The 13825-nt window shown below is 42.0% G+C and overlaps 1 protein-coding gene across 4 annotated transcripts in view; it reads right to left on the minus strand.

Moving 5' to 3' along the window:
- The window catches only part of MCC (MCC regulator of Wnt signaling pathway), a 204752-nt gene that overhangs the window by 178563 nt on the left and 12364 nt on the right, over positions 1–13825 (minus strand). For all 4 annotated transcript variants that reach the window (XM_077347792.1, XM_077347791.1, XM_077347793.1 and 1 more), the window contains exon 3: positions 12451–12662. In XM_077347792.1, the coding sequence (XP_077203907.1) occupies positions 12451–12662 (212 nt within the window). The remainder of the gene's footprint in view (positions 1–12450; positions 12663–13825) is intronic.

Consider the following 13825-nt stretch of genomic DNA (forward strand, 5'->3'; position numbering starts at 1 on the left):
GTTGATGTTGCTTACCTGGATTTCAGTAAAGCTTTTAGCAAGATTCCCATGACATTCTTATGGGTAGTCCATTTATCATTATGGTCAAAGACCATTAAATATCAAGTATGAAATACAGAGTAAAAAGCCATCTGAATAAGATAAAATCACATAAAGGAATATGAAACTTAAACATTAGACACCATAATATATCCTAGCCACTATTACCATCAATTATCTTATTTCTGGCTCTGCACAAATAAGCACAGAATTTGGCCACTTGGCTTTGAAAAAGACAGGTTTTTGCCATTTAATGATTTGTCTAAGCAACTCTCTTCTTGTGCTGCCCTGCCAGGTAGCATCGGCATGATCGGGGGGTTGGCACAGAGCAGAAGGCTGGTCAGAGTCCAGTCCAGGTAGCTGGGAGAGTTAGAGGTCAAACCACAAATCGGAAGCAGAGTTGATGGCAGGCAATGAAGGTCAGAGTGCCAAAGGAGGATCGTCAATCAAGCTGGGGTTGGAGAGCCAGAAAGGAACATCAGTCAAGCTAGGGTTCAGGAATTGAGGGTTGCAGGAACAGAGCTTCGCTACACGGGAACAGGAGTCTCACAAACCAGGCAGGGTAATGCACACATTGACCCCACAAAAGCCTTGTCTCAAGGCTCTGCTGAAATACAGCTCGGACCGGGTGGGGCCACCTTCAGCCTGAGGGCTTGCAGTTGGATTCAATCATTGTTGGAGGAGGTGGGCGCATCTGGCCCCCATCTACCATGACAGCATGCTGACAGAAGTGCCGATCTACAGACGGCTGTCGGGTAAATCACCTTCTCCGATGCTGCCGATCGGGGCTGGCTGAAGCCTTTGATAATGCCCTCCGAAGCTGTTCCTCCAGCAAGTCCTTGGGGCTTGTCGCCGCCTCATCCAGCAGCTTTACGTAATAGGTCTGGGTGTCTGCCTGACTGGGCCCAGGCTGCTCATCCTCGGGGGCAACCAGGAGATCTGATTATGCAAACATGCCTTATAGATTCTCTCTCTCCCACTGTACATGGGCATAATCTTTCACAGTTTCTCTTATACTTACCTTCAAGAATGACTGTGGGTAGGGCTTCTTCTATTGGAACAGTAAATAAACAATAGGTATGGGGCCGATGACATAATATGCCTTCTTTCCACTGAGGCTAACTTAGGTCTTGCTGTCTTTTAGCCACTCTCTGTTTGACCATACTTTTGGCTCATTTGTAATTTAACTTCAGAATGTCAATGGATGACAAACCTTGTTTCTTTAGGCCAGGGGTAGTCAACCTGTGGTCCTCCAGATGTTCATGGACTACAATTCCCATGAGCCTCTGCCAGCAAATGCTGGCAGGGGCTCCTGGGAATTGTAGTCCATGAACATCTGGAGGACCACAGGTTGACTACCCCTGCTTTAAGCGACTCCTAAATATATCAATCTATTTAGGTTGATAAGAGTCTTGGGCAATCAGCGGGAATACACCTTTTGGATTCTCTTTTACTTTAAGCCATTGATAAAAAGAAGAAAAAACCTAGCCTCAATTTGCATACAGCCTGTCTCAAGTCAGATCATAGCATTAGACACACAAGAAGGAACTTGTAGAATGGCTCAAAGGAATTACCTTCTCTAATGAAGTTACACAAGAGGTAGGTAGGCCAAACTGGATGCCATAGAGAAGTTGAGCTAGTATCTTAATTTGACACAGCTTTAAGGCCGCTGGAACATGGAAGCCCCCTTTAGATTTGCAGAACTTTACGATGGAATGCACTGACCTTTCAGCACTGTCAGTCAGGGAGTTATAGTATGCTGCCAGAGATCCTGAGGCATGAAAGACAATCCGCAAATATTTAAATTTGCTAATTTGTCCTATTCTATTACCCTTTGTGGTCCAGATCTGATGTTTTGGGTGCCTGCCAAATGTCATCACTTTAATTTTATATTTTTTTCACTGATCCTCCTCACAGTATGCTGCAATACTCTTCAACATTCTCTGTATCCCTATTGATGTTCTGGAAAATAGAATTGCATCATCTGCATATAACAGTATGGGTACACTGGATTTTTGGATGGTTCGGTGGATAGGGAGCTAGTTAGAAAACCGCACTCAAGCAGTAGTTATAAATGGTGTTTCATCATACTGGAGGGACGTGAGCAGTAGGGTGTCACAGGGCTCAGTACTGGGTCTGGTTCTTTTCAACATTTTAATCAATGATCTGGATGAGGGGGTGGAGGAACTATTCATTAAATTTGCAGATGATGCCAAATTGGGAGGAGTAGCGACCAAACCCTATGAGTAAATGCTGAAGGATTTGGGAATGTTCAGCTTGGAGAAGAGGAGGTTGAGAGGAGAAATTATTGCTGTCTTTAAATATCTGAAAAGTTGTCACTTGGGAGGGGAGGGCTCCTGTTGGCAGCCGAGGATAGGACCCTTAGTTATGGATTTAAACTACATGAAGTACAATCTAGACATCGGGGGGGGGGGTAGAATTCATAATCAGAGTCGTTCAGCAGTGGAATTAGCTGCCTAAGAAGATCGTTAGCTGCCCATCACTGGTGGTCTTCAAGCAGCGACTATACAGATACTTATCATGAATGCTTTAGCAGAGGGTTGGACTAGAAGGCCTGTATAACCTTTCCTACTCTATGATTCTATATATTCCACAATTTTGAAATAAAAATTAATCTGTTTATTCAAAACATCTTGGAACCCTCCTTTAAGCAAAAGCCCTAAAACCGGTAATTATTCCAACTGTTGCTTTTGTAAATACCACATGCAATTTGGAATGGGGAGGAGACACAAAAAGATAAATATCATCCTGAAACATAAATTAGATACAAAACAAAAAAACGGAAACTAGCCCTGCAGAACTTAAGAAAAAGACAAATTTCATATTGTCATGCATATGTGTATCCTGAAGGTGCACTGTGCCTGCAACTTTCTGTTCTGTAATTTATATATAAACTAGAACGAAAACGCATTTTATGTAGCAATAAAATGGGCCCTAGAAGGGTTCTGTCCCCCCCCCCGACTGGCAAAGGGTTGTGTGTGGGCGGGAAGGGCCGCGGAAGAGGGGCAGGGGCCGTAGTTGTGGCGCAGCAGGGCTCGCGCAGCCGAATGGTGTGGCACTTACCTCGGCGAGGGGAGCAGCGTTGTGAAGGAGGCAAAGAGGAGATCGGGCAGCCATGTTGTGCCGTGCAGCCAGCGAGGGCAGTGTGCGGCGCTGGCGGCAGAGCACCAGCGCAGTGGACTCTGTGGCAGCGGGGCGATGTCGAGGGCTGGCGGCGAGGTCGTCGTGAAGGAGGCAAAGAGGAGATCGGACAGCCATGTTGTGCTGCACAGCCGGTGAGGGCAGTGTGCGGCGCTGGCGGCAGAGCGCCGGCGCAGTGGACTCTGTGGCAGCGGGGCAATGTCGAGGGCTGGCGGCGAGGTCTGGAGGCAGCGTTTGGGGCGTAGCGGCTCACCTGGTGGTGTCAGGAGGCATGGTAGATGTTGGTGGCTGGTGGCGGGGGTGGGAAAGAAGAGTGGGGAGGGCGGCGGCAGCCTCGCTGCATCACTGGCGTTCCGTGGGCGTGGCAGCGGCATGGAAGGTCGGGGCGAGGTCCAGGAACGCTGGAAGTGGGGATGGCGGTGGCAGGGCGCGGCAGCTGGTGCGAAGGTGTCCGAAATGGCGGCGAGCGTGCTGGCGGGTGTCGGCGGCGGCGAAGGTCAGTGAGAGGGCGGGAAGGGGGGGAAGTGGGCCGTTTGGGAAGGGCATTCGCTGGGCGGAGGGGAAGCGGTTTTCCCCGGGCCCAGGGAGGGGAAGCGGTTTTCCCCGGGCCCAGGGAAGTAGGGCGAGCGTCCTCCCTGGCGGCCATCTGGGCAGGATGGCGGCTCGGGGCGGGCTGGAGTCTGTGGTGTGGTGTTCGGGAGACTGGCCAAGTGTCCAATAGGGAGGCGCGTTTTGCGCCTCCCATTTGGACACTTGGCCCTGGAATGCCACTCGGAGGAGCGAATCCGCGGCTCCCGATTCGCTCCTCCGAGTTTTTATCCTGGACAGGGCCCACCCTAACTCCTCCCCACCAGCTGTTTAAAGATATTAAGACAAATGCTGGTGAAGCGCCATAGTTTTCTTAAATGAGAACTGCATTACTTCCTTACAGTGGAAATGTCTTTACTATTATATATATAAAATAAAAATCTAACTAAAAACCAAGAGCATCTATTTAAAAGAGGCTGTTGGAACCAATCTTTTTTGTGCAGTACCCTGAAACTTGCCATTTTGTGCTCTCATCAACCACACAGAGAATGACAGATTGACCTTTTGAGTATAGTTCACAAATATACTATCAAACATTTTAAAAACAGACTTTGATGTTGTAATCTACTACTGTCGTACAATTGGCAACAGTCTATCCCAGAAGTCAGCCCTCATAGAAATTTTATGTTTTATTCCTTACTTTTTAATTTTTAATATTTTTATCATGATAGTTAAAAAACTGGGGGGGGGGGAACGTAAACTGTACTTTAAACATGGATTGTCCTAGCAATTCTAATCTACTTTGTACTAACAAATACATAAGGAACATGAATACTAGGGTCATTAACAAAATTCCTAATCCTATTATACTGATTCTGAATAAAAGTCTGAAAGAAAAAAAAAAGACCTGATCATTTTTCTCCTGACTAAAACATCTGCCAGAAAAATGTTTTTATCCATTTTTAAAACGATCATAAATAAATAATAATAATTTTTAATTTTTATCCTGCCCTTCCATGTCGCTCAGGTGGGTAATAACATTTAAACTCATACAAAGTGAAAAGTTAAAAACATTTACATTTGCTAAATGCCCCCAGTTAAAATTCCCAGCTGGGTTGGGGTAGGGTGTTTGATGAAAGAGCCAATCTTCCACTTCTCCTCATTCCCTAGCGGTGAGGTCAGCCTTATCGGTAGATGTTATTTATTTATCCTATTTCCTAAATTTATATTTTAATCAATTTTAATTTTACTAAAATCTTTACATTTTAATTCAGATCAGAGTGGAACAGCAAGTGCAGACAAGAAAGTAACCTTTGAAAGAAGCATTGTATAAAACCAGAATTCTATATTCCTGTTAAGCTTCTAGTTCTCCTTTCTGATTTGAACCCATAATGAAGAAGAGAGTGAGAGGCAAAAAAGTACAACTCACAGGTTGGGCAATATTTTATTCAAATAGGCATAAACACAACAGACTACATGAGTTATTGGGTGTGTCTACATGGCAGCTGCCCATCTTCTTGGCTTAGACCGTGGTACACAACAGGAAGTGTGGGAATGTCCTTGAATAAGGTTTGTACACCTCTTTCTTGAACAAACAAGTGCCAACAGGAAGAAGCAAGCTCCAACACTCTTGCTCGCTGTGTAGATGGTTGGAAAGCCTTGATAAGATTGAATACCAAAGAATGAGCTATGCAAGGCTTTACTGCAATCCAATTCCAAACTAAGCCCAAAACTAAGTATGTGATAAGCATATGGTATCTGGCACCAACTACCCATCTGATCAGATGCCTACATGTTTCAAGTGCCACACAGACATTATCTCTATATTTGCTTCCAAACTGTAGTACTGCTTTTTGGAGGATCCACACGACATTAGTCTCTGATTGTGCACTTTCTTAATTTCCTCCAACCTCAACAAATCTCTTACATACCCTTCTTTGATATGAACTTAAGAACCTCCAATATTCAAATGAACAGAAACACAGGATCAGATTCTACAGGCTCAAGTAACCCTACTTGTCACCACTGTTTCATATGGGGGGGGGGGAATCAAAGAAGCCAATAGCCAAAAACACAAGAACAACAACTGACCATGAAGCAGCAAACTCAACAGAACTAATGTTAAAACCAGAGAATCCCAGCAAAGCCACAGACCAGTGTTAAGCCCAAAAAGAACCAATGTCACAGCAGAGTCTCCAACTCAAACCAACTTTTAAAAAATTAAATCCTTTGCCTTCAATTTGCCATCACTGAAACCTAACCAGAATTTTTTGCCAGAACTGCAAGAAATAACGTTTTAAAAACAAAGAACACCCCAAAATTCCAAAAACCCACCCCCTAAAAAAACAAAATTTAGTAAGTTTAACACAACTACAGAGAACAACTTTAAAATCAGAATGATAAGAATGTGCAGTAGGAGGGGGGGCAGGAAGCACAAGCTCTTTAAATATTAAATTTCAGAAATAGAGAAAATGCAGTTAAATTTCTAAAGCAAGCAAGAGAAGCCAACCTTTAAATAAACAGGATGAAACAAATCAAGGAAAACTACTGTTACAACTTACAGAATGAAAAAAAAGGAAAAACAGACTACCTCTCCCCCAGCAACAAATACCAAAAAAGCACAAGAAAACTTGAAATATGAAATTAGAAAAATAGTCCTCGGGATGTCCAGCAGGCAGACTCAGAACAAGCAGGTCTTGCTGGCAGGCAACACTGCAAGGCAGAGACCATATCAGCAAAAGTGCCACCGGTACTCCAAAAGGCCTACCAGACAATGGAGTACATTTGCAGGCCTTTCACCCTCTTTGACCATGGTCAGAGAACCATGGAGGGATAGAATAATCAATAATGGATAGAATAATCATGATCGCACAGACAGTTCAAGTGCTTCATCTAAGGTACAAACCCATTGCCTAAGAGAGCTGCTTTCTCCAACTCCCCTCCCTTGTATTGCATGGGAATGAAGAGTCTAATTAGTCAGTCCCTGCCCCCATCTGGAAATAGCTGGGAATGTTTGGGACCTGATTCATCAGTATCCCCCAGTATCTGAAATGATACATAAATATACCTGGGAAAAATGAGAAAAAATTTAAACCAGATATATCCAAAGACAAACCCAGATATCAGCTGGCTAACTAGACTTCATGTAACAAGCTGTGCTGTCCTGCCGAGGCGCACCTACTCGGCTGGGTTGTTCTGTCGAGGCAGGAGGGCGAGAACTAGAGACCAGAGACCAGAGTCAAGTCTGAGAGCCAGAGACAGTTCACACTGCAAGCAGGGTAGGGAACGAAGTTGAGCCAAGTCAGGGTTAAGAGCCAGATGAACAGTCAAAGCCAAACCGTGGTCAGAAGCCAGGGATGAAGTCAGAAGCCAAGTCGCACGTCTAGAGCCAGAAACGTAGTCAAGAATCAGGCTGAAGTAGGCAGCAGTAACTCCTAGGTCAGGGCCAATTTATGAAGGGGACTGACCTTATATCATTTAAGATAATAACAGAATATATTCTTATAACAGATCATATTCTCATATGTATTAACAATCACTTTGCTAAGAAAAATGGTAAAAACTTCTAGATTAGGAATAATATGTGATGGGAACTGAATAAGTATGTTAAAAGGGATGGCAAACCACATCAGCTGGTCGCTTTTTTCTTAATTTTTCTGTAAATGCTTTATATAATAATAAATAATAAAACTAATTAAAAAAAAAAGAATCAGGCTGAAGTCAGAAACCAGGAATCAGCCAGGCAGAGCCTCACTATGGTAAACCGGAACAAGGAGGTGACTGGGAAGACAGACAGGGAACGCGTGCGTTCCTTCGTGCAACCACAAAGGACCTTGAGGCAAGGTCTTCCTGAAATACCCAGAGCAGGACGGAGCAGCCCCCAGTCAGAGGGCTTGCAGCTGGACCTAGCCACATGTACCTTGACAGCAAGCTGACAGGCGTGCTGATATTCTGACAGCTGTCAAGATAGATCTCCTTTGTTGACGCTACTGTTCAGGGCTTGTCAGGGTCTTGGTCTGGGGCCACTGGTGCTGCTCCTCTGGTGAGTCTTCAGGGCTGGTGAATGTGTTGTCCCAGGGTTTCACATAGTAGGGTTGGTTCTCAGCCTGCCTGGTACCAGGCTCCTGGTCTGTGGCAATCGGATCTCCTGGCACCTCCAGGAGATCCTCTGGTTCTGGAACAGAGGGTGCAGGCATGACACCAAGGTTTATCCTGCAAACTGAATAGAGTCAATAGGTACAGCAGAGATCTAAAGCCTCAAGTTATTCGAAAATCAGCTCTCACATTTTAAGGAAATATACTGCTAAACATGGGGAATGGGAGCAGTAGCAGTTAGTGAAAGGACAAGGAACTCGGGACACCCACTGTGCACACAGAAGCCCTTGTGCATCCCTAAAAAAGAATTATCTTGAGTCTCCAACTCTTCATCCACCAACATGGATAGCAATTCTTGGTTTCCAGCAAATTTCAGGTTTTTTTTTAATATAGCTGGGAGGGAATGGTGGTGTCAAATTAACAGAAATTCCTTATTTATGATTTATTATTTAACAATTTCATGCCATGCCAAGAATTCAAGACTGTTCACACAGAGCACTTCCCTTTTAGTGTTAGAACGATTCCTTCTCTTGGTTTCTACCATCCATGTCATGGAATTTGTACTGCAAAATGTTGAATACCATAAAACCATAACATTATTTTAAAAGAATTTAAATCTATGTTGTTTTTTAAATCAAGAGATACAAATAGCATCCCTTAAAAAAAAAGCTTTTGACTGAAAACTGCATTTCTTTGCCTTCATAGCCAGTAAGAATATTTTTCATTGAACATTCTTTGGAAAATTAAAACAATTAGAGCAGATTGGATGCAGAGACACATGCAGCTGAAAGCCCAGTTTTCAAAGGGAGTTCAAGCTTAGCGTGCAATTTTTATGCAAATGTTCCCTGAATGTTCCAATAAGACAGACAATACAATGCAATGTCTGAACAAAATTAGATCCTGACCCAAGTATACATAGCCTGTTTCCTGATTGCTCATTTATAAAAGCATGATCTTTGAACTGTATATCTCCCCCTCCCACAGACACTAAAAAGAATCCCATTTGGGCTCCCATTTGAAATCTGAGAAAAACAAACTCACATCAGATGTCATGCCATGTTTTTCCTTAGTAATTTCCACAAGGAAATTAAACATCTTTTTTGGCAAAGGGGCTATGGTTGTAAAGAAAGCCAAAGATATGCTATCACCAGAGAAACATTAGTTTACATCCATATTTGCTTCTGATCATAAAGGAGCTTCTCAGACAAGTGGTTAACAAACTGGGAGGGAAAAAATTGGTAAAAGTACAAATTAGCATTTTCCCTATTACCATTTTTACTGTGTGCCTAATATGCAAGCTGTTACTTGGCATATCTTGCAGATACTGGAGGTATTTGCATGCAGAGACTAGCTTCAGGGACAAAGCAAGCATTTGATTTATCACACTGGGAGGAAGCTAAAGCAGTGTGGTAAGAAAGAATGAATGCTACCTAAGAATGCCCCCTGCCAGTCATTCAGAGAAATACATTAGCAACTACACCTGGAGAGAAATGAAAGCTAAATAATGCTAATCAAACAGAATTAGGCACAAAAAGATTTAAAGTAGTTCAAAGGAGAGTAATGGTTTAAACAAATCGATATACTATCATGTCATTTTCTAATACAGCCTTGCAATAAGGCTCAGCTATAGGGCAAGTGGCTCTTTATTATCTACGGGCTGATAGTGCTGCTATCAGTGACTTTTACAGTGGAGAAGTCTGAAGTAGGGATGCCTAACCCAAGCCTGACAGATTCCTCCCTCTAATTCAAACCACTCTCTTGCACAGGTTTGTTAGGGCACTGAAAGGTTCTTTTGTTGGGGGGGGGGTTCCTAAGTTTGTTTTTGTTGTAAAAGTTCTCCTCTGCAAAACAGTTGTAATAGCTTCTTGCATTAAAGCAACATCTAGTGTAAATCTGCAGCATTTGGTCCATAATTTAGGGTAATAAATAGGTCCTGAACACACAAATGATTACCCATTATTCTAATGTAAGCAGAACATTAATGCTCTTTTGGGCAGTCATCCAGAATCAATCACTTTGCACTCTGGAATTAATTTAATCTTCAGTGATAGTCTTGATTTCTGTAGTGGTTAATAAAGAACAAATTCAATAATACAGCAAGTTGGATAATATACAATAGGTTAGTTCTATGATTCCCTTCCATTTAGTGTGGAGTTTCTTCACTGCAGGTCTCTTCATCCTTTCTTCCACTGAGTGAAGTTCTGAAGGAAGTCATAGAACTCACAGTCCTGTTTTAAGTTTTCTCTATCAAAAAGTAGAATCAAGTCTTCATGGATTAATGGACTGAAATGGGAAAAGCCAATGCTGTTCTCCCCTCCTCCCAATATGCAAAATTAGTGAGGCTGCTTACATTTACTGTTTATATTCCAGGACATTAAAAATTACATTTAACACTTAAACTGAATTTTAAAGTACTTCTGAAACTCAAGTATTGGGATAAGTAAAAAAAAACATTTTCTAGACATCAGACAGCATAAAATACACATTTTAGGCACCATATAGCTAAAATTAGTCAGTGGTTAATAACAGGAAGCAGTGCGATGGGACTTAGTTATGATTAACTGAAGACTTGCTCATTTCAGTGCAAACAACCAAAAGGTTAAAGATTCATCAACCAAGCAAACAAATATTATTACTAAGCTTCAGAGATGCTTTGAAATATATACATCATGTAGAATAACCTCAGCAAACAAGACCATATATTGTAAATAAACAGACATACAACTATCATTTATTGCACTATTAACCATCTTCTAAAAATCCAGGACATATACTGAGGCTTGGAAGAGGGGAGAGAGAAGTGGAACTAGAATTTATTCCTCAGTACTAGAATAATCTCTTTTCCATTCATTTTCTCCTAAATTCCACAAAAAATCTCTGTAAACTATCCATGGCACAGCATAATGTTATACCCTTCTGACCCTTATATCATTGCGATAAAAGCATCCTTCCACTAGTAAACAAGGCCGTGTTCAGAATCAAGACTACCCAGTCCATCACAACAAAGGAAGTCATGCACAGGGATACAGCTTTTTTCCTAAGATTCTAGTGACTGAAAGATAGCTAGGACAATAACTTCTAGCATCACTGTCATCACGGCACAACACATACATAACATATATGAAACTGTGGTGTTAATATCTCCTGTACTATGATAGTTATATATACAGCATACTCTTTTCAAACTGGCTTTTATTTAAAGTTCTCCTATTGATATTTTTATTTGCCCTTTTCCATTCAATTATCACATGTCTGCCAAGGAACACATGCGGCTTCACCTTCACAATCTGCCCAAACTTAGGAACAAGAATCTAACAGCTCTGCTTGTTATATGGTTGACCCACTGCCAGTTAAAAAATAAAGAAACTTAAGGAGTTATGAATTCGTTGTATTGTTCTTCAAAGTCAGAATACTATGCTAAGAACCCAAGAATTCAGATGGAATAAGCCAAGTTTTTTTTTAAAGACTCACAATAATAATAAAATGGATTTTTCTATGCATGATTCTAACAGAAATAAAGGGGGTTGCACTGATTTAAAAGATTTTTTTTTCAATCTACATGCACTGCACAAGATAAATCTGAATAAGTTATAAAGCACAACAAAATGCCTTATGGATCCAAGTCTTTTCTGAATATCAATTCTCGATAACAAAGTGACAGCTTGGTACTGATTGTTTGTTGAAATAAAAAATTAATTATGTTCAAGAAAACAACAGCAACCTGCTGATCTCCTAAGGGATAAGATTCAAAGTAATAATTAACATATCTGAGCTAGGAAAAGGCAACAATATTAAACATTGTGAAGTTCCTGCATTAAGAGTGCCCCAAATTAACACCTGTGTGCCTCTGGCTGTTTAAATGTTGGTCTGTTACTCCCTATTTCTCTGCCGGTTACTCCTTCCATTAAGTAAATCTAGGTATTGGGGAGGTGTGAAGAATGTCATTAGTCTGTAATGTCATTAGTCTGAGGAAGAGTGCTTGCACTCGAAAGCTCACACCTTCAATAAATCTTTGCTGATCTTAAAGGTGCCACTGGACTCTGATTTTGTTTTGTTGTGCTGCTTCAGACCAGCACAGCTACCCACTTGAATCTAATGTCATTGGTGTTATCTTGGCAAGCTCGCATCTTTTCAAGACCATAGGTCCTGGGCCATTTGGTTACAGTTAATTGCTGCACATAATCTAAGGAACCGGGGAGGGGGTGGGGTTGCAGGCCTACCTGGCAACAATTTGTGATTGGGTAAAACCTCACATGGAGATTGACCAAGAGGGGCTAAAAGGACAGCTTGGGGTAAAGGGACACATGCTTCTGACTGGAACCTGCTGGTACACTAGGGGAGCCAGTGGAGAGAGGCCTAGATCAGGTAAGCAACTAGCACCTGGGGAGTAGATAAAATTAGGACCATCCAGCAAAGTGGACAGTTAATTAGGTGTTGCTGCTTTCTGTTTCTGTTGCTGCCTGCTTACTCATTCACTACTACCAGTCTTGCAACTCTGCCTTAATTTCTCTTTAGTAAAACTACAAAAGACAGGTTATTTCATTAGTGCTCTCCCTCCTTGGGGAACCAGGATAGAAGATATGCTACTCTGTTCAATTCTTACAAACATGAAAAAAATGTACTCACTGTGTTAGCAAGTTCTAAGTAACTTCCTCCAACTGTACTGCTGAGACTGGAAGCCTGGGTAAGCAGTTTCTGCAGCACAACTTGTGGATTCATGGTGCTGCCTCCATATTCTAGAAGCTTCTGTAGAGCTGAACGACTGTGCAAGTCAGGACTCTGAAGGTCTCTGGCTCCAGAATCATACTCCCAACTCTCTCTAGCACCTGATAGAGCACCTGGAATATTTAAAAAAATGAACAAAGACCTATTACGATGAACAAAGAACAAAGAAATCTTCTATTGCCATCTTCCGCCAGCAATAGCAACAGTAACAAACAGAACAGGGAAACTTGTGGCAAATTCAACAGGAAATAAATAAACTCACCACAATGGAATGTCAACTATAAAAATAATTATACAAATAGAACAGGTATACAGATAATCTTACAATCAGAAAAGGTATACAAAAGGTGCACAATTAACAATCTTCTATTTTCTTTTTACAAAATCAATGATAATGTGTAATACAAATGAACGGTAACTCCCACTTTGTGGATACTCCCAACAGGACCCAGGAGCTCAGCCTGTTTCGCAATAGCTTCTGCCGGGGAGCAAATAGCTACGAAGAATAACAATAATAAAACCCAGTTATATTCAAAGCAACATGGAACAACATAGCACTGAAAATAGTAATATGATACCAATTGTTTGATTTGTTGTTACCTGACTAAAATTTTCTTTTAATAGGAAATGGATTATAATTTGTGTAGAAGAAGGAACACAAGTCCTTTGCTGATTGTCAGAGCCCAAAACAGGTCATGAGAAGGCACTTGAGAGACATGACGTCTTATTTGGTAGCCCATGTATAAACCTTCTTTGGCTGGAGAGTAAAGCCTTCTCATGACCTGCATCAAACAGAGTATCGTGTCCAGATCACGGGAGGTGATGGTACTGCTTTACTCTGCTCTGGTTCGGCCTCGTTTGGAGTACTGTGTTCAGTTTTGGGCACCCCAATTGAAGAGAGATGTTGACAAATTAGAACGTGTCCAGAGGAAGGCAACAAAGATGGTGTGGGTTTTAGAGACCAACACGTATGAAGAATGGTTGGGGGAGCTTCGTCTGTTTAGCCTAGAGAGGAGACGACTGAGAGGGGATCTGATAACCATCTTCAAGTATTTAAAAGGGTGCCATATAGAGGATAGAGCAGAATTGTTCTCTCTTGCCCCAGAGGGACAGACTAGAATGAATGGGATGAAATTAATTCAAAAGAAATTCCATCTAAACATCCGGAAGAAGTTCCTGATAGTTAGACCGATTTCTCAGTGGAACAGGCTTCCTCGGGAGGTGGTGGGTTCTCCATCTTTGCAAATTTTTGAACAGAGGCTGGATAGCCATCTGA

This window comes from Paroedura picta, chromosome 7 (assembly GCF_049243985.1).
Source record: "Paroedura picta isolate Pp20150507F chromosome 7, Ppicta_v3.0, whole genome shotgun sequence".
NCBI classification, from domain to species: Eukaryota; Metazoa; Chordata; class Lepidosauria; order Squamata; family Gekkonidae; genus Paroedura; species Paroedura picta.